The sequence below is a fragment of the Triticum aestivum genome, chromosome 5B (genome assembly GCF_018294505.1).
Source record: "Triticum aestivum cultivar Chinese Spring chromosome 5B, IWGSC CS RefSeq v2.1, whole genome shotgun sequence".
Lineage (NCBI taxonomy): Eukaryota > Viridiplantae > Streptophyta > Magnoliopsida > Poales > Poaceae > Triticum > Triticum aestivum.
In genome coordinates this window covers 284,720,693-284,746,977 of record NC_057807.1, presented here as the reverse complement: position 1 = coordinate 284,746,977, position 26,285 = coordinate 284,720,693, and the positions used below count along the sequence as shown (strand labels likewise).

The 26,285-nt window shown below is 43.0% G+C and overlaps 2 protein-coding genes across 3 annotated transcripts; one reads left to right on the top strand and one right to left on the bottom strand.

The window, feature by feature from the left end:
• Window positions 1-12,307: 12,307 nt before the first annotated feature.
• LOC123115996 (probable calcium-binding protein CML25/26) lies at window positions 12,308-13,060 on the top strand. The gene has a single exon (XM_044537020.1). The coding sequence runs from the start codon at window positions 12,308-12,310 to the stop codon at window positions 12,911-12,913; it is 606 nt and encodes a 201-aa protein (XP_044392955.1). The 3' UTR covers window positions 12,914-13,060.
• Window positions 13,061-14,869: 1,809 nt separating this feature from the next.
• Window positions 14,870-26,042, bottom strand: LOC123111417 (clathrin heavy chain 1). Of its 2 annotated transcripts, XM_044532212.1 has the most exons (30): window positions 25,818-26,042; window positions 25,471-25,675; window positions 23,770-23,858; window positions 23,583-23,661; window positions 23,339-23,466; window positions 22,951-23,049; window positions 22,761-22,869; window positions 22,509-22,588; window positions 22,198-22,425; window positions 22,046-22,111; window positions 21,340-21,456; window positions 20,677-20,874; window positions 20,443-20,559; window positions 20,287-20,346; window positions 20,090-20,176; window positions 19,888-19,971; window positions 19,668-19,802; window positions 19,527-19,589; window positions 19,351-19,455; window positions 19,147-19,259; window positions 18,805-19,057; window positions 18,573-18,709; window positions 18,225-18,503; window positions 17,116-18,118; window positions 16,553-17,038; window positions 16,300-16,470; window positions 16,035-16,220; window positions 15,757-15,879; window positions 15,558-15,668; window positions 14,870-15,455 (listed from the first exon to the last, which is right to left on the bottom strand). In XM_044532212.1, the coding sequence occupies exons 1-30, from the start codon at window positions 25,860-25,862 to the stop codon at window positions 15,285-15,287; spliced, it is 5,127 nt and encodes a 1,708-aa protein (XP_044388147.1). In that variant the 5' UTR covers window positions 25,863-26,042; the 3' UTR covers window positions 14,870-15,284. The 2 variants fall into 2 exon arrangements, with proteins under 2 accessions (XP_044388147.1, XP_044388146.1); XM_044532211.1 differs by having other exon boundaries at window positions 19,527-19,802.
• Between the last annotated feature and the right edge of the window lie 243 nt (window positions 26,043-26,285).

Genomic DNA, 26,285 nt, shown 5'->3' with positions numbered 1-26,285 from the left:
TCAATGGAATTGTTCCCCCTGGGTCTCAGAGTCCGTAGAGGTCTGATTCTCTACAACAGGGTTATTAGCAGCAACAACCTCTGCAGTACTGGGTATTGGTTCCACTCAATCAAGAGCCTATACTTTAATGCCAAAAGCATTTCCCCTGGAATCTTAGAGGGGTCCTTGACCCTAACTGTTTCATAGAAAGATCGATAGTTATGATGCCAGTCCACATCCACTAGCACCCCAAGGGTGGATGTGATTTGGTCCAACATATTCCAGTCACGCCATTTTGGGTTCATCTTTCTGATTTTGATCCAAACTTCATGTAGATCATCTTTAGGATCAACATTGCCTTTCCACACTTCCACATTAACCACCACATTGTCTTTTTTCAAGCCAAAATAGGGGTAACCAACTACATGCTCTGTATCAACCTCTGGTGGAAACTTGACTAAGAAAGTCCATTCATCCAGAGCATTGATTGGCCATGGCTAGTTGGTTTTGTAGATGTCAAAGAATTCCTTTGACAATTCTTGCTTAGTAACTTCTCCAATTTCCACCAGCATAGTACCCACATTCTTCAGACCCCCATGATGCTGGGAGTTGATGTCTGGGGCATCAACATGGTAGAAGCCAAGCCCTGGAGCAGCACTTCCTACATATCTGGCCGATGTGTGAGCCTTTTCCCTGACTGGACAAGCTTCCACCTTGTGAGTGACCATCTTGCATATGAAACGACTTTTTGGTTTGTCACACTTGTCCACATGATGCCCTGGTTCACCACAGCCATAGCAAACGATCTAAGAGTAGGACATCATACCTGAGGATGTTGAAGAGGAAGACTATGACTGGTCCTACTTCTTATTCTGCTTGGACTGATTTCTTGGGTTGCCACGTCCCCTGTCGAGTTGTTGTTGTGATCATAGGTATTGCCTGGGGCCCTGGTCTGGATGTGCCCCTTGCTGCTGCTACGGAGGCCCAAACCATTGCTACGGTGCCCCCCTTCACCATTGTTGTTGCTAGTATGGTGGGGGGAATGGACCTTGGAAGTTCCACGGCGGCGGCGCCCCCAACCCGTACCCAAAGAATTGTGGAGGCGGGCCTGGTGGTGGCTGCATCAGGTGTTGGTCTTGAGGCCACTTCCCAAAGTTGTCTCCACGCCCTCCGAGCTTCTTGCTCCGTTCTCGGCCCCGACCTCCATCAGCCATCGACACAGCTCCTTGTTTGGTGGCGGCGGTATGGTTGGAGGGGGGACGGAAGTGTTTCGGATGCTAGGGTTTCCCCTGAGCCTACTTTTATAACTAACCACAGCTGACGGTTGAATTCTTCCGCTGAGTCACCAAACTTGCAAGGCATGGGACCAATTGAGTTCTCCTCCACCTGCCCCCTTTTTTGGTTTTGAATTTTTGCGCGGCGATGGCCCTAGAAGAGCCTGAATCCTCCATCATGTTGCATCACCAGCAGGGTTGGGGTATTTTCAATGGATCCCCATGTTGCAGACCTAAGCTATCGGCACTATGGCCCTTGCTCCCGTCATTATCATCAGAAAACCGACCCATGTCGGAGCAAGAGTTCCTCTCCTCTTCCTCTATAGCACGTCCTGGTTCTCCATTTGCGGTTATGTCAGGAGAAATTGATCCCACATCGCTCCTTCTGCAATGAAATTCACCGAGACCAGGCCCTGTTGACGATTTGGGACCCACTCCACACCAGATTGCAGGCAAGTCCCATGACCACGGGAATGATGATGATGATATGCTAAGAACAACTATTTCTGCTCCTTAGTAATTGGTGACTTCCAAATGTTTACTCACAAGTAGTTGATGTCCTCTTCATCTAATACGACAAATCCACCATCATGCTCGGAACGATTGCTCAGTCTGTTGCTGGTGGAGGGGAGAGATATAGCAAGGGATCGACCGGAGTAGGTGGAGGCAGAGTGCATGTGGGCATCAGCCCAAGGATGCAATCCCACCTCACTACAAGAGTCTGATCCTCTGACTTTGCCTCCTATTTTTCCCAATTGACGAATGCAACAGGTGGGACAGACAGATGTGGCACCCTCCATTTCTCCTCCCAGCTGCCTTCGAAATAGATCCTCCAGGCGAGATTCATCAGTGCCTGATCTGCCCGATCCTTGCATACCTAAGCAAACCTTCTGGCGATGGAGTTTGGATCCGCCCTCTCCCCTGCTTCCTCCTCTGCTTCCCTCCACTCCCTCACGCACAGTGTCCATGAGAGAGCATTGTCCCTGAAACTCATGGCTCGCTCTCTCCAGCTTAGCGCCCTAGTTTCCTCCTGGACCTCCGTCGAGATCGAGTCGAGTGGTTGAAGTAGATCTGGGAACGTCTGGTACACCAGAGGCAGCGGGATCTGGTATCCCCTCCCTTCCCCAAGCCGCACCCCAGTGGATCCGAATGTGCGCGGCATGAGAATGGGTATGTGGGAAGGAGAGGGCCTAAGGAGCAGTGGGTGAGGCGGTGGCGGCGACGGGGGTGGGTGCGGAGAGGGCCTAAGGAGCAGTGAGCGAGGCGGTGGCGACGACGGGGGTGGGTGCGGAGAGACAGAGTCACGAGAGCAGACATGAGCTAGCAAGACGGTAGTACGGAAACCCTCCCAACCACTATCAAAAAGAAATTACGAGATCACTCGCCTAGGACTACCATTCCCTGCCATCTTCCATTCATATCAATGGGCGTACGTCTTTTGAACGACCGCTCCAACGAGAAGAGATGTATTTTTGAACACCTAGAGGTTTCACTCAAGCCATATGCTCCTGACTCGGGTGCATAGGTTATCGAGTTTGATCCTTGGTTTCAGTCGTATTAAGTTTGATTGGATACACTACTACTTCATGGGAATAGTGGGAAAGTGATAAAAGTGAAAACGTTGCATAGGAGTAATAGTGGCTGAATGGAAATAGTGTGTATGTGGGAATAATGGAAAAGTGGCAATAAAAGGGCTACCCCTCCCCGACAAAGGAAAAGCATAAGGTTTGAAGGTGAACTTGTAGTTGCTTCATCATTGGACCATGATTTTTTTTCTACATTCAACATACACCGTAACATTATCCATGTCCAAATTTGGCATTATTCTTGGCCCATTTGCTATTTATAAGGGATTAATGAATTTAATAGGTATGATTCTGTTGGAAATATTCCCTAGAGGCAATAATAAAGTGGTTATTATTATTTTTTTAATCATGATAAAGGTTTGTTATTCATGCTAGAATTGTATTGACCGGAAACTTAAATACATTTGTGGATACATAAACAAATATCGTGTCCCTAGTGAGCCTCTACTTGACTAGCTCGTTGATCAAAGATAGTTAAGGGTTCCTAACCATAGACATGAGTTGTCATTTGATAACGGGATCACATCATTAGTAGAATGATGTGATGGACAAGACCCATCCGTTCAGTTTTTGCTACTACTTTTTTAATGTCAAATACATATTCCTTCGACCATGAGATCATGCAACTCCCGGATACCGGAGGAATACCTTGTGTGCTATCAAATGTCACTTCGTAACTGGGTGATCATAAAGGTGCTCTACAGATATCTCCGAAGGTGTCTATTGAGTTGGCGTGAATCAAGATTGGGATTTGTCACTCCGTATGATAGAGAGGTATCTCTGGTCCGTCTCGGTAATACAACATCACAGGAAGCTTGCAAGCAAAGTGACTAAGGAGTTAGTTAAAAGATGATGTATTACGCAACGAGTAAAGAGACTTGCCGGTAACGAGATTGAACTAGGTATGGAGATACCGATGATCAAATCTCGGGCAAGTAACATACCGACGGACAAATGGAACTACATATGTTGTCATAAAGGTTCGACTAATAAAGATCTTCGTGGAATATGTAGGAACCAATATGGGCATCCAGGTCCCACTATTGGTTATTGACCGGAGAAGCGTCTTGGTCATGTCTACATCATTCTTATATTTGGCACACGAATACTTCATCATTATAAGTTTTGGTGAAAAGAGTTGAGTCAAGTGAACTGGGTTTGAAGCCTTTCTTCATGAGGGATTCCTTCAGTGTATCATACCACACCCGAGGGGCCTGCTTGAGGCCATAGAGGGCCTTATTGAGTCTGAAGACTTTGTCAGGATGCTTAGGATCTTCAAAACCTAGTGGTTGAGCAACATATACTTCTTGCTCAAGCTTACCATCGAGGAATGCACTTTTCACATCCATTTGATATAAGATGATATTATGATGGTTAGCATAAGCAAGCAATATGCTAATAGCCTCAAGTCTAGCAACGGGTGCAAATGTTTCATCGAAATCAATTCCTTCAACCTGTGTTTAGCCTTGAGCTACAAGACGAGCCTTAATCCTCACCACTAGGCCATTTTCATCTTGCTTGTTGTGGTAGATCCATTTGGTACCGATGATATTGTGCTTGTGTGGGTCTGGTCGCTTGACAAGTTCCTAGACATTGTTGAGCTTGAACTAATGTAATTACTCTTGCATCGCTTGAATCCACTCAGGCTCCAGAAATGTCTCATCAACTTTGGTGGGCTATGTGATAGAGACAAAAGTGAAGTGCCCACAAAAGTTAGACAAATGTGAAGCTTTTCAGCGTGTGAGAGGACCCGGTGCGTTGATGTCGTCGATGATTCTCTCAATTTGCACTTCATTTGCGACGCGAGGATGAGTAGGTTGACGACTTTGATTGGGCTCAGCATTTTCTTCAGAGCCATTTTCCTCAGATGCACCAGCATGATTTTCTTCACGTTCTGGAATGACTTCTTTGGCAGATTCTTCAATGGGTATGACATCCTCAGTAGCCTTGAACTTGATAGATTCCATAGAAGACATTTCATCTAGCACGGGAGGTAGGTGCTCTCTTTGCGAGCCGTTAGTCTCATTGAACCGCACATCTACAGTTTCAACAACCTTGTTGTGATAGGTGTTGAAGACTTTGTGGGTGTGCGAGTCCTTTTCGTAACCAAACATAAAACCTTCATGTGCTTTCGGTGCAAATTTATAATTGTGATGAGGATCTCTAATCTAACATTTAGCACCGAAGCTTCGAAATTAGTCACATTGGGTTTCTTGTCAGTGAGGAGTTCATATAAGGTCTTCTTGAAGAATTTGTGAAGATATACCCTATTGATGATGTGGCACGCAATATCAATAGCCTCAGGCCAGAAGCGACGAGGCGTCTTGTATCCATCAAGCATAGTGCGAGCCATCTCAACAAGAGTCATGTTCTTGCACTCCACGACGCCATTCTGCTGAGGAATGTATGGGGCAGATAACTTGTGAGTAATACCAAGTTCATCAAGATAGTCATCAAGACCAGCATTCTTGAACTCGACCCCATTGTTACAGCGGATATGCTTGATCTTCACGTTGAAATTCGTCGAGGCCCTTGAGGAAAATTGTTTGAAGACTTCCTGCACTTCAGTTTTGTACATAATGATATGCACCTAGGTGTAACGAGAATAATCATCAACAATAAAAAATCCATATAGAGATGCTACATTTGTTAGAGTGGCATAATGAGTAGGGCCAAAGAGATCCATGTGAAGCAATTCAAAAGGACGAGTGGTAGTCATGATAGTCTTCGACGGGTGCTTGGCTCTGTTCATCTTGCCAGCCTCACAAGCCCCACAAAAATGATCTGAGGAATTTGACACCCTCGATGGCAATGACGTGCTTCTTCTTCGCGAGTGTATGCAAGTTTCTCATGCCAGCATGACCTAGTCATCGATGCCATAGGCAGCCTTCTGAAGCTTTTGCAAGTAGACATGTGGAGGTTGTGATCTTGCAAAGAAATCAACAATATACAAGTCTCCTCTCCTAAAGCCTTTGAAGACTTTGGAATTGTCAGATTCCATTAGCACAATGCAAAGATATTTGCCAAAGATGACAACCATATCAAGATCACAAAGCATTGAGACAGACATGAGGTTGAACCCGAGGGACTCGACAAGCATGACTTTATCCATGTGTCTATCCTTTGAGATCGCAGCCCTACCTAGACCCAATACCTTGCTTTTGCCTTTGTCAGCGTAGGTGATATGCTTCAGATACGATGGAGATAAAGCAGTGTCCATCAATAAGTTCATGTCACCGGTCATGTGATTTGTACATCCACTATCGAGGACCCACTCAATAGCTTTGGGTTCATCATCCTGCAGATGAATTAGTGCATCTTATGAACTCATATACTTCATCAGTGAATAATATGACATCAAATTCATCAGATTGAATTTCATCAAGCAGTACAACAGATATAGCAGTATAAGGATGTGAGAAATGAGTAATTCATTTCTTCATAATTAGCTTGCACCCTATCTAGCATATTCAGGTCTCCAGCAAATTCTTCAGACGTTCAAGTTCATTTGGAGACCTGACCCTGCAAGAGATTAGTTCTTTTTCTTCACCACCCACATCTGAAGGGGTGGCAAAGAGTTCATCATTCTATGAGCTCCATAGGAGAAAGGTGGCATTGAAGCCAGTGCACTTCGTTTCACAGAAGAGGGGTTAGAATATGCATATGAATAAGTAGAGAAATTCTTCGAGGACTTATGAACATAATGATTTGAAGAATAATGCACATATTCATAGCTCTTAGATTTTCCCTGTGAAATAGAAGTGTTAGCACGATGGTGTTCATATGAGGATTTGGATCCACGTGAGGAATTTTATCGATATGAGGACTTGGATCCATTTAAAGACTTTGGTCCATATGAAGAATTTGATCTGGGGTTCCTCTTCTTCACATGTGGTGTCATGAGGACATTCATCTGAAGACTTTCAAGGCACCTTTTGGGAACCCAGATTTTCTTCATAGGGGGGCCGTTCGTGCAGTTAGTTCCAACATATCTAACAAATACTTCGCTATTCTAATTTTTGAACAGTTTATAGTTGGAGTCAAATGACTCATCAGATGAATATGAAGATTCACAAGTAAAGCCAGATAAAGTGGATGGATCTATGGGAGGTCCTTTCATAGAAACCCATGAGGTTTTGGGATACTGCTCAGGTTTCCAGTAGGTCCCATCAGCATTGAGTTTCCTCTCAAACGCAATACCCTCTTTCCTTGGTTTCCTGTTCAAGATCTGCTTTTTGAGCACATCACAAAGAGCCTGATGCCCTTTGAGGCTTTTGTACATGCCTGTCACATACAACTCCTTCAACCCTGCATTGTCATTGATACTTGTGGTATCCTCATATGAGGAATTTGTGACCACAAAAATAGTTGAAGAATGTGTAGTAATAGAAGCATTTGAACATTTAGGTGAGGAATTAGCAAATTCACGCTCAATGCATTTCAAACATGGTGGAATGAATTCTTCCTGAGTGGAACTGATCTGTTGAGCAAGCAATGAATCGTTTTCCTTCTGAAGATCTTCATAACTCACCCTTAGCTTCTCAAGATCTTGCTTTCTTTGAAGAAATGCATAAGAGAGCTTCTCATGATCAGCTAAGAGAGTGTTATGATGACTTTGAAGATTATCAAACTTAGACTGTAGTCGCTGAAGATCATCAGTCAGATTTTGAGTTCGATCCATTTCCTCACCCAACAGGTCATCGCTTTTGTCTAGCAGATTTTGAACCTTTTCCAGAGCTTTTTGTTGTTTGACGGAAATCTTGGCAAGTTTGGAATAGCTAGGTTTGAGATTTTCATCAGATTCATCCTCACTTGATTCGGAGGAGGGATATTTGAGTACCTTGGCACCTTTTTCCATGAAGCAATAGGTGGGAGCGTAGTCATCATTGTCGTCGTCAGTAGTGTTGGGGAAGCCATTTTCCTCATCGCTGAAGATGGACTTGCTGACGAAAGCAATAGCAAGGGCTAGGCTCGCCACACCAAAGTCTGACTCAGATTCCTCCTCGTCCTCATTTTCCTCAGATTCAGCTTCAGAATCCATTTCCGTGCCAATGAAAGCCCGAGCCTTTTTGGAACTGCTCTTCTTATGAGATGAGGACTTTGAAGATTTTGACGATGAGGACTTTGAAGATTTCTTCTTCTTTGAGTCATCGGAACTATCATCCTTGTACTTCTTCTTTGATTCCTTCGCCCATTAAGGACAATCAGCTATGTAGTGGCCAGGTTTCTTGCATTTGTGGCAAGTCCTCTTCTTGTAAACGCGGGATGAGGAATCTAATCTCATGTCATCACTTCTTGAAGATTTTCCAAAGCAACCACGTCTTGAGAACTTCTGAAATTTCCTCACGAGCATTGCTAGCTCCTGGCTTAGTTCTTTGGGATCACTAAGGCTGCTATCAGAATTTTCTCCTTCAGATGAGGAAACTGCCTTGGCCTTCAGTGCGTGTGATCTTCCATAGCTAGGCCCGTAGAGATCTCTCTTCTCAGCTAGTTGGAATTCAGAGTGTTCAGCCTCTCAAGGATACCAGCAGGATCTAGTGACTTGTAGTCTCCACGTTCTTGAATCACCAGTGTCAGTGTATCGAATGAGGAATCAAGTGATCTCAGCAATTTCTTCACCACCTCATGGTCGGTGATGTCAGTGGCACCAAGTTGCTTGAAGCTCATCTGAGATGTCAGTGAGGTGATCAAAGGTTTGTTGAACATTTTCATTGTCGAGTCTTTTGAAGCGGTTGAAGAGATTACGAAGAACATCAACTCGAGAGTCACGTTGAGTTGAGACTCCTTTGTTGACCTTGGACAGCCTATCCCAGATAAGCTTTGCTGTCTCCAAAGCACTTACTCTGTCGTACTTTCCTTTGCTCAGATGGCCACATATGATATTCTTCGCTTGAGAGCGATTGTTGCTTGAATCTCTCCACATCAGCAGCGTTCACGGAAGGAGTGATGGAGGGAATGCCATTTTCCACAACGTACCAGAGATCGTTGTCAATTGCCTCAAGATGCATGCGCATCTTATTCTTCTAGTAGGGATAGTCCGTCCCATCGAAGGTAGGACACCCAACCGAGACCTTGATCATGCCTGCAGTCGACATAACTAAAACTTCAGGTGGTTAAATCAAAATCACACAGAACAAGGAAGTACCTTGCTCTGGTACCAATTAAAAGTGCGTTATATCGACTAGAGGGGGGTGAATAGGCGATTTTTACAAATTTGTAACTAAGGAAATTCAACTTGAGGAATTTGCTAAGCGACGAAGTACATGTAGCGGAATAAGTACTCAGGTGCAAGCACAACATGGCAGTAACACATTCATCATGAAGAAATGAAACAAGCACATGGTATAGGTAGCGTGTAAACAGGATAAGCAGGCTGAAGCTAAGATGACTGAAGAAATAGGAATGGGGAAATTGATAAAGTCTTCAGTCAAAGTCTTCAAACAGTAACAATCAAGTTCATCATCACATGAATGAGGAAATGAAAGGGTTGAGGAAATAGAACCAGTAGCTTGGTGAAGACGATGATTTGGTAGACCAGTTCCAACTGTTGTGACAGTTGTACGTCTGGTTGGAGCGGCTAGGTATTTAAACCTGAGGACACACAGTCCTCACCGTATTCTCCTTGAGCTAAAGTCAAACAGAACTTGCCCACTCACTCGTGGTAAGTCTTCAGGTGACTTCCAAACCTTCACAGACTCGGTCACTCGACGATCCACAATTCCTCTTGGATGCTCTAGACCATGACGCCTAACCATCTGGAGGATGCACAATCCTCAAAGGTAACAAGCGTCGATTCCACACAGGAACAATCTCTTCAGTGATGCTCAATCACTTTGGGTTGTAGGTGTTTGGGTTTGGGTTTTTCCTCACTGATGATTTTCACTCAAAGTCCTCGGAGGATGGGATGCTCTCAATGACAAGTGTCAGTTTCTCTCGGAGCAGCCAACCAGCTAGTGGTTGTAAGGGGCAGCTATTTATAGCCGGGGAGCAGTCCGACATGAGAAGACATAAATGCCCTTCAATTATATGACCGTTAGGTGGATAAGATATTTGGGACAGCTGGCGTGTAGCACAACAATGGTCAAAAATTTGAGCTCTCAAATTCCTCAGGGCTATCATGTTCCTCACTTGTAAACAATCTGCACTGGTGAATTCCTAACTCCTCAGTCAGAATAAATTCCTCAGAAAACAGAAGATCTTCATCTCTGTCACTGAAGGAATTGACTGAACTGTATGAGATTTCCAATGGCTTTACTCAAAAGGATTGGGTAGGTGTAGGCTTTGAGATGAACATCACATGGAAAGTGTTTCCTTAGTTTTACCTCGACCCCCTTTAATAGTACGGTGTTTCCTATGACTCAAGAAAGAGAAAATGAAACTACGAAAACAAAAGTCTTCGCGCTTCATAATCCTCGCATCAATATCAAAGTCTTCAAGGTCACACCAATTTCCTCATTTTCAAAGTCTTCATGAAAACCAAAGTCTTCAACTGAAGACATTCTTTTTTAGGGGTCGACTTTCTTCGTAAATATCAAACTCCTCATAGACTTATAAAACCTGTGTACACTCACAAACACATTAGTCCCTTAACCTATAAGTCTTCAATACACCAAAATCACTAAGGGGCACTAGATGCACTTACGAAGACTCTTATCCACCTGTTCTAGAATTGACCTTTCTCACTCAGTTGTTGGACAAACCTGCTCCCCACCAAACAGAGAGGAATATCTGCATATGATGAAATTATACTGACTACGATCAAGCTACATAAAGACATTGCGATGGAGATCATAATTATGGGTTGCTGGGGTATTTGGATGGTAAGAAATGATAAAACCTTCAGATCTGCTCCACCACACATAAGCTCTTGGAGATACTATCTCAAGGAAGGACTGCAGAATGTCAAGCTTAGAGCTAAGCAAGCCAAAGTAGTACAGATTGAGCATTGGATAGAACAGAACCTATAATTTGATCCAAATGTTACCTAGAGTTGGTATTGGGTGATTCACCTCATGTAATGATTTTTGTAAATATACTTGTATATTTATGAAAATACCATAGAACAATTGTTCTATGGTCGCAGGTTCAAAAAGAAGTTTTTCTACTTCAGAGCTTACGGATCAAAAGTAGATTCAGCCAATAGTCAGAGACAAAAGTTCTTTTTCTCATGAATACTTTCTTTGTGGGATTCTCATCAAGAAATTTGTACCACTAACGGTTACAAGGGAAATAAACGATGGCATATTCACAAAAATAAATAAATAAATGATGATGTATTGTCAATTTGGGACACTCTATTCCCATTGGGAAACCATATTTTGCTGCCATATGTACTAGTGAGGTACACGTGTGTTGCATGTGAGAAATCAGATAACCTGCTTACGAATGAATATTGACATACAAAGTTATAACAGGTAAACATGCAAGTCTGGAGTACTTTATGCATGAAGTATTGCATTTGCTAAGACAAGTGGACTTTATAAAGTTGTTGTCAGCCTTTAAAAAGAATCATAAAGTAAGAGTAAATGTCAAAAAAAAAAGTTGAGGAAATAAAGCGTGGTAAAGTCTAGAACAATCGAGGAGTGCCTTGGTTTGAGGTTTGTGCATATTATACATTGTAAATCGTAAAGTTAAGACATAATGATAATTCATTTAGTGAAAAAAGAAGGCTTGGAGAACTTAAGCATGGAATACTCTAGAACAAAGAAGTGCTTGTGTTTTGAGATTTGTATATTGTGCTTAAGCTCTCAATCTTCAAGATAATACATATGGCAGAATTCGATGGGTGGAGATGATATTCAGTGACTAACAGTGCTTGGATTTGTCACATTTGTACCATCATACTGGCCTCATCCAATGATCAATATTCAAAATTATTCGTAAACTATACAATGGTATAAAAGTGTTACCTTGAAATGGAACCATGGCAAAACAGAACAAACTTGAAAACTACTAACCACATCCTCGAAATTTGGTCAAAATAATGATTTTTGACATGATCTTGAAAACAATGACCAACAGCATGGGAAAACATGAAATGAGAGACTTTAACAAAAACTACCGAAATGCGTGGGTGTTGCCTCGAGTAAAGACGCAACAAGATTTCTGTGAGTTTACACAAACCAATGGCATTGGGAATTTTCTCAATACCATGAAAAAATGATCTCTAAAAAAATCCAAATCTATAGTATAGTATGGTATAGCAAAAATGAAGAAATCCGATACCAATGTTTGACTAAAACTTTGTTGTGACGCTTAATTAATTAATTAATTAATGCACTGGGAATGAAGGACGCACGATGCATCGCAGTCGCAGCACACAGAAAGCTGGTGATAACCCTACGGCTACGCGCATATCCAGGGAACCTGATAGCGTTGCTGACGCGTCGCCACGGTCATGGAACCGGCCATTTTACCCGTACAGAGACCGTACCAGTATATATAGCACCAACACCCACGCGGCACACCATGTCCATCAACCATCAATGCAATAATCCACGTACGGTTGTGAGCGGTTCACCAGCAAGATACATAGAGGTTACAGAGAAGCCAGCAGCAGCAAGCAAGATTGAGCATTCACGGATGGTGGCCGGGGCCGTGGTGCAGGCGTCATCGGTGTTCGCCGCCTTCGACAAGGACGGCGACGGCAAGGTGTCGGCCGCCGAGCTGCGCGGCTCCATGACGGCGGCGCTGGGCGAGGAGGTTTCCGAGGAGGAGGCCGCGGCGATCCTGGCCACGGTGGACGCCGACGGCGACGGGCTGCTGGACCAGGAGGAGTTCTCCCGGCTCGGGCTCGGCGCCGCCGGAGACAACGGTGGGGCGGCCGGAGACGACGACGACGACGAGGTGAGGCGGCGGTGCCTGAAGGAGGCGTTCGCCATGTACGCGACGGGGGGCGGCGAGGAGGGCGCCAGGATCACGCCGGCGAGCCTGAGGCGGATGCTGGGCAAGCTGCTGGGGTCCGAGAAGATGGGGCTGGAGGAGTGCAGGGCCATGATCTGCAGGTTTGACCTCAACGGCGACGGCGTCCTCTCCTTCGACGAGTTCAGGGTCATGATGATGGCCAATTTGTAAAGGAAGGATGGTTTCATTTCATTCGTTCGCTTTTCTCTTCTGTATTTTTGACATGTGGTTGCAGTTGTTCACATGATGGACGTTTCAATTGTATGTTGAGGCTTGGGTGTGATGCTTAAATTTCAAGTTTTCTTCTTTTTCTTTTCAGTTTTGATGATGAAGAGAAGTTGAGGGTGTCATGTTGTAAATAAGCTCATACCTCTTCCTATTTGACATCTACTGTAGTTCATTGATAACAATCTGGTTCATGATTATTTTAAGCAAATGGTAAACCCTCCGTTGACATTTTTTTTGGAACAAATAATAAAGGATATTGGCCTGCTCATGGGGCGGCTCACTTCCTTCTCCCCTTTGCATGCAACAATAACACATGAGCATGATACCAAAAAATTCTTTAAACTTTGAATTTCAAAAAGTTTATCTCTCAAACCGTTAACCTGGTCGACGGTCCGCTTTCATCATTATCTTCGTCACGCGAGATTTTTGAAACTAAATCCCATGTCGGAATGATTTAATTACTTTTTTTGTCGATACTAGCCACATTACTATCACTTATTTACCATGTTATTAGCTATTTAGTTGTCAAATTGATGAAAGTCGATATACTCATCTAAAAGACTTTACAGTATGCCTCCGTCCCGAATTTACTATGATCTAGATACATCCATTTCTGCGGCAAGTAATTCAGAACGAAGGGAGTACTTGTGTGGGTTGATATCTCTTCTTACTTATTGTTACACTTGAATACTCACTCTTGGGCTCAAAGTAATATTGCAATGTTTAAAAACATACACAATTATTGACCGGTAAGGCGGTAACTGTACACAAACTATGTGACAAATGTTCCCACTTAAAAATGGCACTATGTGATAACATAATCTGGCAACTTGTGACGACAAAAGAAATCACTGAAGCACGTCAACGTGAGATCGTTTGAAAGCCCTCTCGGAGGAGAACCCACCGGTGAAAGAAAGGCCGCTAATCGGATTAACGGTTTGCGAGATAAATCATTTTTAAAATACCCATTTAGCAACTAATATGATGATGTCGGCATGATGAGTAAGACCGAGTGCATGTGTGTGCTCTTTCTATGTAGGCAAAATCACATGCATACACGTTGGTACTTTGATATCCCCTATGTACAGAAAACAAGGGAAAGGGTGCCTTGATGTGCAAGAAGAGAAAAGAAACCCACTGGTTTCCATATGCGCAGTCGTCCTTCGCCGTCGTTGACCTATAATTGCCGTCGACAGGACACAGAGTCAACGCTTCTTGCTACCTTGATGAATGTCGAGTACAGGACAGTCATGGGTAACTGACCGGGCTTAACCAAGAGAAGCATGCATCGAGACATGTTGGGTGACAAACAAGGGTTCACGAACAAGTAGATGGACCGACTAAAGGTGACAGATGCTTATCAGCGCACGCAGCTGATGCAAAGAACAGGAACTAGACGAAAACAAAGCGGTGACAAGGGAAACCGGTAGCCTCCAAGTGTTATAGCCGCCGGCTTAGTTGCAACTGGATGCACATTCTAGACCATTCTTGAGTGGTCCTTGAATATACTGTACTTGACTGGAATGGGTCCTTCCAGGATGGACATTCTGGATTCAGACTTCTTTTTCTTCTGGAGATGGGATTCAAACGTCTAGAAAGACTAGAATGAGATAATCTTGCTTAGTCGACGTTACTGGGGCCACGCGCCTACGTAGTTTCCAAGATGTTCCTGTCAGCCAACACCCATCTCCATAAATATGAAATTGACACGAGTAGTTTCGCGAAACTTCTGGTTCGCGTGGAGCATGACCAGTCACAAAACAACCATCAAAGAGAGGCACTTGTACATTATCGGATTTGAGCACTGCTAGTACGATGCACGGAAAAAACTAGACACATCAGCAACTCACAAGTTCAACCAAAGCGTTCATTCAGTTACAAAAAACTAAGCACTGGACAAGAGACCGAAACCGGTAATTAACAACATACAGACAGTATTTGATGTGTTTATGGCTGGCAGCAACACCAACACCGACGAGTGTACATGCAGAATGTCTACAGACTTTCAATATAACACCTATACAAATGGTACCAGGGGCCTAACCAGTCATGCTGCTGCTCATCCTATCCGACCGTAATATAATATATATAATATAGCAATCCTGTAATTAACTCAAACTCGGCTAGAGATTTCGCTTGCCAAAATTGTCCTGGTACCAAAAGAATATTAACTGGAACAACCAATGACGCAGATATACACCTTGGAAGATACCTCTCTGGGATAGATATTCATGATTCTTCCCTCCCTCTGCATCAACTGAAATACTTCACATCATCTGTACTCTTCAAATTCATACAACAGAGGCTGGTTGACTCAGTAGCTTCCCATTGGAGGCATCCCGTATGCTGGCATTGGACCAGGACCCATCGGAGGCATACCCATCCCGCCCATCGGCGGCATGCCCATTCCACCCATCGGAGGTGGACCGCCCATCATGCCGGGCGGAGCAGGCAAGGCCAGAGGAAGCAATTGAGCGTACATGTTCTGCCAAACACAACGCATATTTGTCATGTTGGCTCCTTATAAGCATCATCAATAATAAATAATACATCGTTCAACCAAAACAAAGGGGCACAATAAGATTACCTGCTGCGCAACTAGTTCCTTCTCTTCGTTCTCTTTAGCTTTTTCTTCCTTCTGCGATTCTATTCTGTCCTTCACCAAATCATCCACCTTGCTTGTGTACTCACGGATGAACTGCATGGACAGCAACAACACCATTATAGCAAAATCGTACATATGTGGACATTTCCAATTCCAAACATTCACATGGAAAGATATATACCTGTAATAGATAGGGGAACGCAAAATCCAGCATGTTATTCGTCCATGCAAGCTCAAGAGCAACATCCGCACGAATCAAGTCGTAGCAAATGAAGAGGCAAGAAGCAAAACATTCTTTCTTTCCCTGCAAGAAAACCAGACATCTTTAGTGATAAGAAAAGCAATATCACGTGCTGCCATTCCATGACAGCCGACTAAAGTTCAAAAATTACAATAGAAAATTCACACTGCTAAACCAGCACAAGAAAAGGCATAACTCAATTCGCATAGAATTCAGACCTGTCCGATGAAATAGACAAGCAAGTCCTCTGAGAGCTCACGGTCACCAGACTGTGAGCATGTCTCCATGCAATCCTTGTACATGTTGTCTTTCTTCGATAGGGCAATGGATTGCTTCCATCTGCCAGCCTTCTTGTAAATGTAGGCAGCAATCCTTCTCATCTCAAGCAACTCATGCTTCTCAAGCTGGTCAACAAGAGCAGGCACTGGTTATAAAAACAGTAATAACATCAACAAGCATTTCATATTTGTCTAGTTTTCTTACCTTCTGGGCAAGACCTATCTGATCAAAGTTATCATGCATGTCAACAGATTCACGGAGCCTCTCGTAGTCCTCCTCTTCGACATAAAGCTCATTCAAAGCTTCATTGACAGCAGAGACATTGTTGCTCTGAACTGCAACCATGTACGGTTTCACAAGATGCAACTGACCAGCCTGCATCAAAATAACAGAACAGTTCAAAGTTTTAGCATGGTATACAAGTCTAAGACACCAACATCTTCAATTAGGTACAAACCTTGCGCATTATATCTACAACTCTGGTATGATCCAAACGAAGTGCGAGCACATTGAGAAGATCATTGATGAGATCAGGGTGCTCTTGCAAATAGAAATGCACTGCCTTGTAATAAATCTCAACATTTGCAACTTTAACACAGACATCCTTAAATTGCATGTGATCCCATGCATCTGGAGAATGGTTCATGATAGTGGTAGCAGCATTGTCAAATTCATCATATTGAATGTATAGGTATGTAAGCTCTTTCCAGTGCTGTTGTTCATCACAAGCACGGATAAGCTTAGGAATGTTGAGACGGGTGGAGAAGAGTTTGATGTGTTCCATGAGCTTCTCAGGGCGGTATCTGGCATAGAGAACTCCCAATTCAGTAAAGATGCCCATGTGTGCCCGCTCAAGTCCAAGACCACTCTCCATGAGGGAAATAAGTTCACTGAAACATCCTCTGTTCTGGTAGTATTCACTCACTTCCTCCAAGTCATCAACCTAAACAAAAAAGAAGGCATGTCAGAAAGGAACATATATAATATATTAAGCTCAAAAGGATGTCCCCGCTTATATACCTGAACGATAATGTTGAGACCACAGATTTGTGCTAGACGGAACTCCTCGGCGTCAACACAAGCAAAGCAGACCTCCTTCCATGTTTTAGCGCTGTTAGCCTTGCGAGCAGCATCTACAGCACCTTGGAACTGCTTTAGCTTGACCAAAGTGACAGCCAGCTTAGCCCAGTTTGAGATGAAGGCATAGATGATCTTTGCAGCTTCATAGAGCTCTTCATCATACAGACGGTCGCCAACATTTTGGAGATTGGCAACATTCGGCATCAGAATAAACTCTTCAATGTCACTGAGCCTATCAATCTTAGCATATGCAAAGATGAGTTCGCTGTCGACTTTGGGCTCCCTTGCCTTTTGCCTTACCATCAACAAGTACTTGACCAAATCATGGTATACATTGGCTTCCTCCGCAGCGCGGATGACATCAAGGAAATGTGTCACATCATCTGCACGAATGAAGGACTCGATTGCTTCGCTGACTAGACCTTCACGCAACTGGGCCTTGGCAACCTGGCTCCAGACAGCATCTTCTTCGACACGGAATGCAAACTCTTCCGCCCTTTCTATGCTTCGGATGTTATCCAACAGAACATCGACAGCCTGCACATTTAAGTTGAACTTCTTGAATATGGCAAAAGCCTCCTCATAAAGTTGTGCTTCAACTGCTACTTCTCCGACGGCAGGACCATCAAAGTTGTCTAGTCTGTTAACATAGTCCATGACCCTAGATGAGTCCGCCTTGATGGCTGTCAAGATGAGCAGATTCTGAAGATTGAAGTTTCCACTGAACGCGGAATTCTGAAGGACAATCTTCTCAAGAAGTTCAATCAGTTCATGAGGGAGGTCAGCTGTCATGAAAGCCTTAACAGCAGCAGAAACTTGCTCAGGACTCTTGCTTTCGGGCAATGCAGTAGAAACCACTTGGTCAATGAACTGCCTTCTATATTCGTTATCAGGCTGTAGAACTTTATCCCACAGATCACCGTCCATTCTTTCAACCACATACCTGAAAATTCAGATCACATGATTTGAGCATGTAAGCAGACACCCAATGGATATAAAGATTCAGAACATCAACATGGCATCAGAAGGACAAAAAACTATTTACATACCTAGCTTGCAGCTTGAACAGCGAGTTTTTGTTGGTAACATTGATAAGTTCTTCATCACACTGTCCACGTCTGTACGCAACAACAGCAAGAGTAGGATCCCTCTTTTCACAGTATTTACCCACCACACGTGAGTCATAGAACGGGTTGGTAGTAAGGAAATGCTCAGGATTGTTGTTGCTGTCAATGATAATTTTCCCAAGAGCATTGTGGACATGCACATCTTGGCTACCCTCGCTCACTAAGTGCTCCAGGAATTGTGTCAGTAAACGTAGACGGTTCCTGATTAAAAATATTAAACAAATAAGACCAATGCGCATGTTTGTACAGGATAAGAGCTAAGAATCAAACCTCTTCTCGCATTCATCAACCAGTGGCTCGACAGGAAGAAGAGATCGAACAGACAAAATCAAACCCTTAATGAAATCTTCCGGGCACTCGTCATCAAGTAACTGCCCCACTACCAACGGAGCATTTCCAGGGTTCACCTACAATACAGAGAAAAGGGTCAATAGCCATTCATATACTCGACATATTAGAAGAATGATACTCAAATAAAACTAAATTCATGAGAGTTATATACCTTCTGTACATAGCCTTCGATGTACCGGAGCATATTGTTTGTGTACAGATAGTGAGTAAGATCTGGAACAAAACCGAAGCGATCGCAGACATTTATGAGTGGACGGGCATCAGGTAGTTTCGCTTCCATCAGAAAGTTCTTTGTCTTCTCAGCGTCGTAAAAGTTAGACTCTCTTGTGACTCGCTCAACTTCTTTAATCTGTCCAGTCCTTGCAGCTGATTCTATATATTTGAAATGGATATCTGGATCCTCACTGTTCCATGTGATGAAGTCAAATATTAAAGTGTGACGCAGTAAGAGAAGGGCAAACAGAACATATCAAGTTACATCAGGCATAAGTACCTTGAGCTCAAATAGGACCCTAGGAAGAAGTAGAGCCCCTCGTATGATTTAAATTGTTCGAACAGTTTAATACAGGCGTCAACTCCAAGCTGCTCACAGTATTCCTTGGCGGCCTACAGATGAATTTGATAATTAGAACAAAGAGAGAGGGGAGGGGGGTGGGGGGACCAGCAACGTGATAGAGAAGGTAACTGTGCAGGTTACCTGCACAACAATTTGAAGATTTCCTCTCAGGTTGACCAGTAGAAGGTCCTTCATGCATTCCAGTGCCCATTCTTTAGAAAGGGTTCCAAAGAACTCAACGAGTGCCTGTGCAAGAAAGTGGTCAGTGGACCGGAAAAAAAAAGACTGCTGGCCAATTATAACTGAAGAGAACAAACCTGCGGCTCAATAGCATGGGTATTCACGATAACACGTTTGATATCAGGTAACTCTGCATAGTGCTGCATTGCAGTATAAGAACAATTAGATAGTGAGCCAAAGAGAATCAACCCAAAATGAATCCGTGCAAAAATACTCACCTGGAGAGCCCGCAAGTACAGGCCAGCCTTTTCACACAGCTGAGCAATACGAGGGCGATCGTAGTGACTGAACATACCATTAGCAAGGATGGCATCGGCGACATTTGGGTAAGTTACCAAGTTGATCTCCAAAACCTAGAATGGATTCAGACAGAAGCTACTGAGTAAAGAATGAAACATGTATGGTAGCCATCTATATTCAAAAAATGTAAATGCTAACCTTGGTTTGAAGAAAAGCATGCTCTTCCAAATTTGGTTTTAGAACATCCAACAGAAAAGCTGTTGCTTCTCGTATCATATTTCTCTGTCAACAAAAGATGCATAAGGCAAAGAATTACAGCCAAAATTCATAGCAAAAAGTGCAAAAAGAATATTACAAATCAACAAAGCATAATAAGCATTTATATGAACAGAAAGGCTACCTGAAGGAAGAGATCAGTTATGGTATTATAATCCAGCGGGCAACCTCCCTCCATTTGTGACATCATGAGAGCAAAGTTGACAGCTCCCTGACCAGGAACATACAGGATATACAGTTAGGCGATTTATGCAGATCAAAGAACCACACAATCAAGTATAAAATGTTTCACCATGGCACAGTTCTTAAACAAACTATTACCTGTGGATCCGTACGTAAGATGGTCTGGAGGAGGAAGAGGTAGTCCGGAGTGTATCCAACCTGGAATAGCAAGAGTGTTAGGTCAACAGTTAATGTCCAAATTGAACACGGGTATAACAACTGAAAACAAGATTTAACAGTACCAAAGCACTATACCTGCTTTGAGTATATAAGGATCTTGTCAAACTCCCTCCTCTCAGCAAAAGCGGCAACGACTTTCGGGGTTGCCCTAGCCTTTATGTATATTTTTAGCGCAAGATCATTGTCTACCGTCTGCAATAACAAACTACTGGGTGAACATTCCAGACACAATAGTGAACAAAATTAATGGAAGCACGGCTATATCTATGGCTCTATGCAATCAAGAAACATGGCAGAACACAATTTTACCTTTACAAGATCTCCAAGCTCTTCACTGCACTCCAACTTGTCTTCCGCCAACCAATTTTCCAAAAGGTTCTTCTTGTTCTGATTGACAACAAGTCGAGATAACTCAAGAGATTCGTAAGCATTGAGCTTCCCTCGAGTAAGCAATGTGCCAAAGTACTGCAACAGTGGAGGTGTTTGTCCAGCTTGAACAGGAACACTCTGCATTTGAAGCACAAAAACAGCAAATCAGCCAAGCAGAAGAACCTGCAATTAAAGCAGATTATACAAGGGTAACATCTAATTTGGCCGTTGCGTTTCGCTTAACAAATAATACCTTCAAATAAAGAATAGAGATGTTAACACTATAAGCAGATTAACTGTATATGTGAAAGAAGATAATATGTCTTTGTGGGTGTACATTTCTAGTCCTAACCCAATAATACTTCCAGGAAATTATAACTACCAAGAGTTTGGCGTTGTAAAAAAAAATAGCAAAGCCCTGATTTTAAATTTTTAATAATCCCTTTGATGAAAATTTATACCGTAAACACACTTTATAAGTCACGCAGTTCAGTCTGAAGAATGGCTGGCTCGTTAAGAAGGAATACAATGATGGCAACTGAGCGGTAGAAAGGAAATAAGTAAGCATTAAGAGCTTCATAGGCAGCATGAAAAGAAAGGGACCTGGAATTTGGCAACAGTCTCGGGAGTTCGTAGAAGACCCTGCGGGGATTCTGCAGCCAACTCTGCTGCTTCCTTATATTTTGTCTGTGCGAACAGTTCCTGGAATCTTTGCACAACCTGCAATTCAGAAACTTCAAAACTTAGGATCTACACATCAAAATGTGGCATGAAGGATAAGATAAACATCTAAAACTCTACAGTGAGCATAGAACTCAACTACATGACTAGTTGACTGCAAGAGTAAGCACTCCAGTGCCAACCAATAAGTACTCACAAAGAAAACAATAAGCACCCCATTGCCACTAGGACAAAACAGTTACTGTAACAAGGTATAGGTGGAAAAAGATTGGTGCCATCTAGGGAACAATAAGTGATGACTGCCAAAATAATTAAATGAGCAAGCATGAAGTTTCCAACTATGAAGGATAAGTGTGCTAAGTGATTACGTAAACAGCTTGAAAAGACTGAAGTGCTCATTCAGCAAGAATGCAAGTGCTAAATATAGTAGACTGACACATGTCAGCTACACAATTTCCAATGGAATACGAAGAAATTAGCAACAGATAGCTCAACAATTTAGCAAGTAACTACTCACGAACAAAACTTGTACTAACTAATTATGCAGAAATACAAGCATAGGTAAAAAGAGCAGGTGCCAAAAAATGTAAATCATTATACACAGAAGAAAATTAGCTGCGGAGCTTACCAAGTTCTCCGCCCCAGGGAGATTGGCTCTTTTGGCAAGATTCACGGCAAGTTCAAGGTTGTTTAACTGCATGCACCATAATGTATTAAAACTTTAAAAGGATTAACTAACATACACATGGCCAAGGGATCAAAGAAAGTAAAACAACATACTTGACCACTGACAAAAGGAACAACAGTTGCATCGTTAACTGTGGCATGCAAAACCTGCCCTCTTCTGTTAATGGCATAGAATCCACCGGTTGTTGAAGACTCTGCAGTCAAGAATATGGGGTCTGGACTGATTCTATTTCTATAAACTGCCGCGGCAGTTTCCAAGTCATATACAAACAACAGCCCAAGCTTCGTAATTACATAGACAAGGCCATACTTTTGAGAGATCTGTAATCAAAAGAAGATAAAATGAATTAGATCTATGTGGTAGCTAATATAGGGTATACATCCTGTGGGACTTAAAATAATACCTGCATGGCTACAGGAAAATCATCCTGGAAATCTGGTGGGAAGAAGAGATCGGCTTGTTTCTTGGAAAAGCCAGGTTTCCCTGCATAAAATGAACCGACAACAAAAGTAATAAGAACAGAGGAACGAATTTAAACAAAATAAAAGCAAAATTCTAATGGCCATGCAAGACAAGTTTGCTCTACTAAGAATTTGAATTTGAATGCAGAAACAAAAATACTGAAAAGTAGAACTTCAGGGTTCTAAACGCAAACCTGGCTGGGCGCCCAGTTCAATAATATGCAACTTAGAAGTAATTGTTCCAGCATTAGATGCCTTAGAAGCAAAACAGATGAGGGTGGATGGGTTCTCGTTGCCAGGAACCTGGTTAGGAAAACCAAGCACAGTTGTTAAACACTAGAAGATAAACAATTATATAAGCAGCACTAAATAACTGAACAGTACCTTGAATGTTGCAAAAGAAGCAGCATGGGCTTCAAGTGCTTGACTACGCTGCTGATCCACAGAAAAAAGTTGCATATTTCCCTTTACCAGCTGTGGCCTCTGATAGGTGAAAAGGAAAGCTCGTCAATATGAGAAGCACATATGACAAAGTATATCGTTTAATAAGTGCCTACAACAACTGCTTGCTGGCTCACTCTGGTAAATTTGCTTCGGATTTTGGAAAATTATAAATTATATTCTTACACACTAAGAGGGGTCAAAAATCATCGAGATAGAAATGTCAGCAAGAGAGGCAAAAGCAATTGTTGTCTTTATATTGCGTTCAATTCTGAACACAGCAGTGCACTACGTTACGATGACAAATATCAAGAATGCCTGTTAAGCATACCTCCGGAGCACCAGGTGCAATTCCGATAAGCACGAGCCACTTCTCCGCTGGATCACACCGATAGTTGATAATCTGATTATTCGCCAAATTAGCTGTCCTATCGAACATCTTAATGGGCTCAGAATCTCCTGCATCCCAACGAAAGCAAGCGATGATTATCTTGGTTTTGTATGCATAGCAGCCAAATCATGCAAAGCTGGAAGCACTTAAACCGATAATAACTATGATTTGTCAAAGGAGTAACCTTCAATTGACCAGTGATAAACTGATGCCTGTGTTACCAAACCCAGCAACTTTGGGGTGATCCATTTCCAAAACACAACCTGCAATTGTAGAAGAGGAGATATGCAAGATAATGTATCGAGTAAGATTACATATTAGCATTTAAACAAAAGGAGCAAGAACACTTGAAAATAATTCAAAACATTTACCTGCTCTGGCATCTGGTGTGACTTGATTTTAGTTTTAGCTTCAATATTAAAGATTTGCAGGTGATCCTGTGTGGTTCCAGGTATTTGAGCTGCAAAAATAATTAGGTGAATGTTATCGTGTCTATTCGTAAACTCCTGAAATACATAGATCAAAGTAAATATACAGTAATGCTTAAGCATGAATATGCATTTTCTACAGAAAAAAAATAAACCCAAGCAGCTATGTAGCAACCAGACAAACTCTATGCAAATCGATGCATGAACCAGTCATTTCAACTAAAAACGATTTAAGATAGACAATTCTGATTCTGCAAGAACATCACTTCGCAGCTATCTGTTTATCTGCAGAATGGATATCACTATTGTATTTGTATGTAGAAAGCATCATAAAAAAATTATCAAATTTAAGATAGACAATTCTGATTCTGCAAGTAGACAATTCTGATTCAGGAAGAACATTACCTGGCAGCTACCGTTTAAATGCACAACCGATATCACTATTTGAATGTACTCCCTCCGTAAAGAAATAAAAGAGTGTTTAGATCACTAAGTAGTGATCTAAACGCGCTTATATTTCTTTACAGAGGGAATAGAAAGCATCGTAAAAAAATATATCACATCAAATGGGTATTTTACATGCAAGTTCTACTTCATCACAACTAACTAGCCAAAACAAAGAGGACTGGTGATAAGGGAGCATTCGATTTTAAAAAAACATATTGACAAAAAGCCTTTAGGCTTAAACGAGAAGATATGGAAGTTCTGTGCCTGGGATAATTCAATTGTATATCCAGTTTATGCCTAGCAATCAGTGTATGTAATTTCCATATTCCTCCACGTCCATATCTTGTGCATATTTCGTTTTAGTTGTTAAATAATATGCATACTGCCGTATCCTACCCTACAGTTTTCCTTCAAAACAAAGGTAGCATTTTCCTTGACAAAAGTAGGCCGTAGACAATACAGGCAGATCCAGTTCGTGGAGAAGTCATTGATTCAAATGAGAACAGCGTACAATGGCTCGCACAGGTTCATATATTAACTCTTACGATGACCTATAGAAAGTCCAAGCTAAGCTCAACTACAAGGAATCTAAGTCATGGTCATGGTTACAGTATAGGCAAAATAGACGCCATGCAATCCATGGAAACTCTGATCTCTGTGCACAACCAATAAGCACGCGCATTTAAAGTGTAGGATGTCAGTAGACATCAGCACAAGCTTGAAAGTATGTACGTGACCTTTCATGGGAGCATTCATTTTTCAAATTCTAGAACATATGTATTCATCGCTGTTCGGCAATTTTAAGATATCAGATCACCAAGCTGTCTTTCTGACATTGGCATATTACCATAACTGAATTATCTATGTATGCAAACAGTGAGAAGCCATTATTCCACCTAGGGCTCGTAGCTTCAAAAAGATCAAGCATAGTCATCACTGAGATACTGTGCTATTCATCATTGTAAGTATGGAAATGACTGTCAATCGCCACTCTAAACTACCAGATCCCCAGCTGAAACTTGATCTCAGGTTTCAATGCAAATTAATAGCCACTGCACCATTTGCACATTGTACTAAGTAAGCAGCTAAATGATGAGATCACCGACCAATTCTGACAGATCCTGCGGCCGACTAGGATGGAAGCCGCAGCAAGTATGAAAACGAGATCCCAGAGGCAAGGGGGTCGGCGAGATCTACCTTTGAGCGCGAGGATCCTGGTGTTGGGGTTCATGAGCGCGGAGTCGGCGGTAATGGGCCTGCGGAGGGGCTGGCTGGGCATGGCCATGTCGATGATGACGACGCTGTTCTGCGGCGAGGTCTCCCGGACGCAGATGTACCTGTCCGACTCCATGGTGACGTGGGTGAAGGTGATGAACTGCGGCGCGATCCCCAGGCTCGTCAGCTGCAAGCAACAACGCCATGGACGACGAGTCAGTCAGTCAGTCAGTCAGTCGAGTCGGTCGGCCGCAAGCTCCGACCCCTGCCGGGAGATCTGATCTGACTCCCGAAAGGGGGGCGGGCAGCATGATGCGCGCGCGTGTTACCGTGAGGGCCTCGCGCATGGCGATGGGGGCGTTAGCCGCCGCCATGGCGGCAGACGGCGGTGGCGAGAGGACACAGTCGGAGGGGAGGGGAGGGGGGTCGGTCGTGCGTCGTCTCGCCCGGCCGGTGCGAGCGAGCGAGCGAGCGAGAGATCGGATCTGATCTGAGGACGGGAGGAGGAGGAACCAACGGGGCAGAGAAGATGGATGGAATTTTTAGTAGTGGGGTGTCTGTTGGAAGTCTTTTTGCACATTAGCCCTCCAGCGTCTCCATAATGACAGCGGTGCACGCCAAGCTTAGCAAGTACAGTGCACCGCATGTTTGTTTTTGAGTACCTAATCACCAAAAGTACCAAAGAATTTAGAACTGATATGCTTTTAGATCTCAAAGTTAATCAACATTTAAGAGCTCGCAGTTCACGGATCGCCTTATTATTATACAACAAATCAACATCAACACTAACTAAAACC

Bases quoted from the DNA above. Each gene is read 5' to 3' on its own strand.
- LOC123111417 (XM_044532211.1), bottom strand. From the start codon at position 25,862: ATGGCGGCGGCTAACGCCCCCATCGCCATGCGCGAGGCCCTCACG. The intron at 20,560-20,676 runs GTAAAATTGTGT...TTGTTATTGCAG, and splicing joins AGCTTGGAGATCTTGTAAAG to ACGGTAGACAATGATCTTGC. The intron at 15,880-16,034 runs GTCTGAATTCTA...GTTTTCTTGCAG, and splicing joins TTGTCTATTTCATCGGACAG to GGAAAGAAAGAATGTTTTGC.
- LOC123115996 (XM_044537020.1), top strand. From the start codon at position 12,308: ATGTCCATCAACCATCAATGCAATAATCCACGTACGGTTGTGAGCGGT.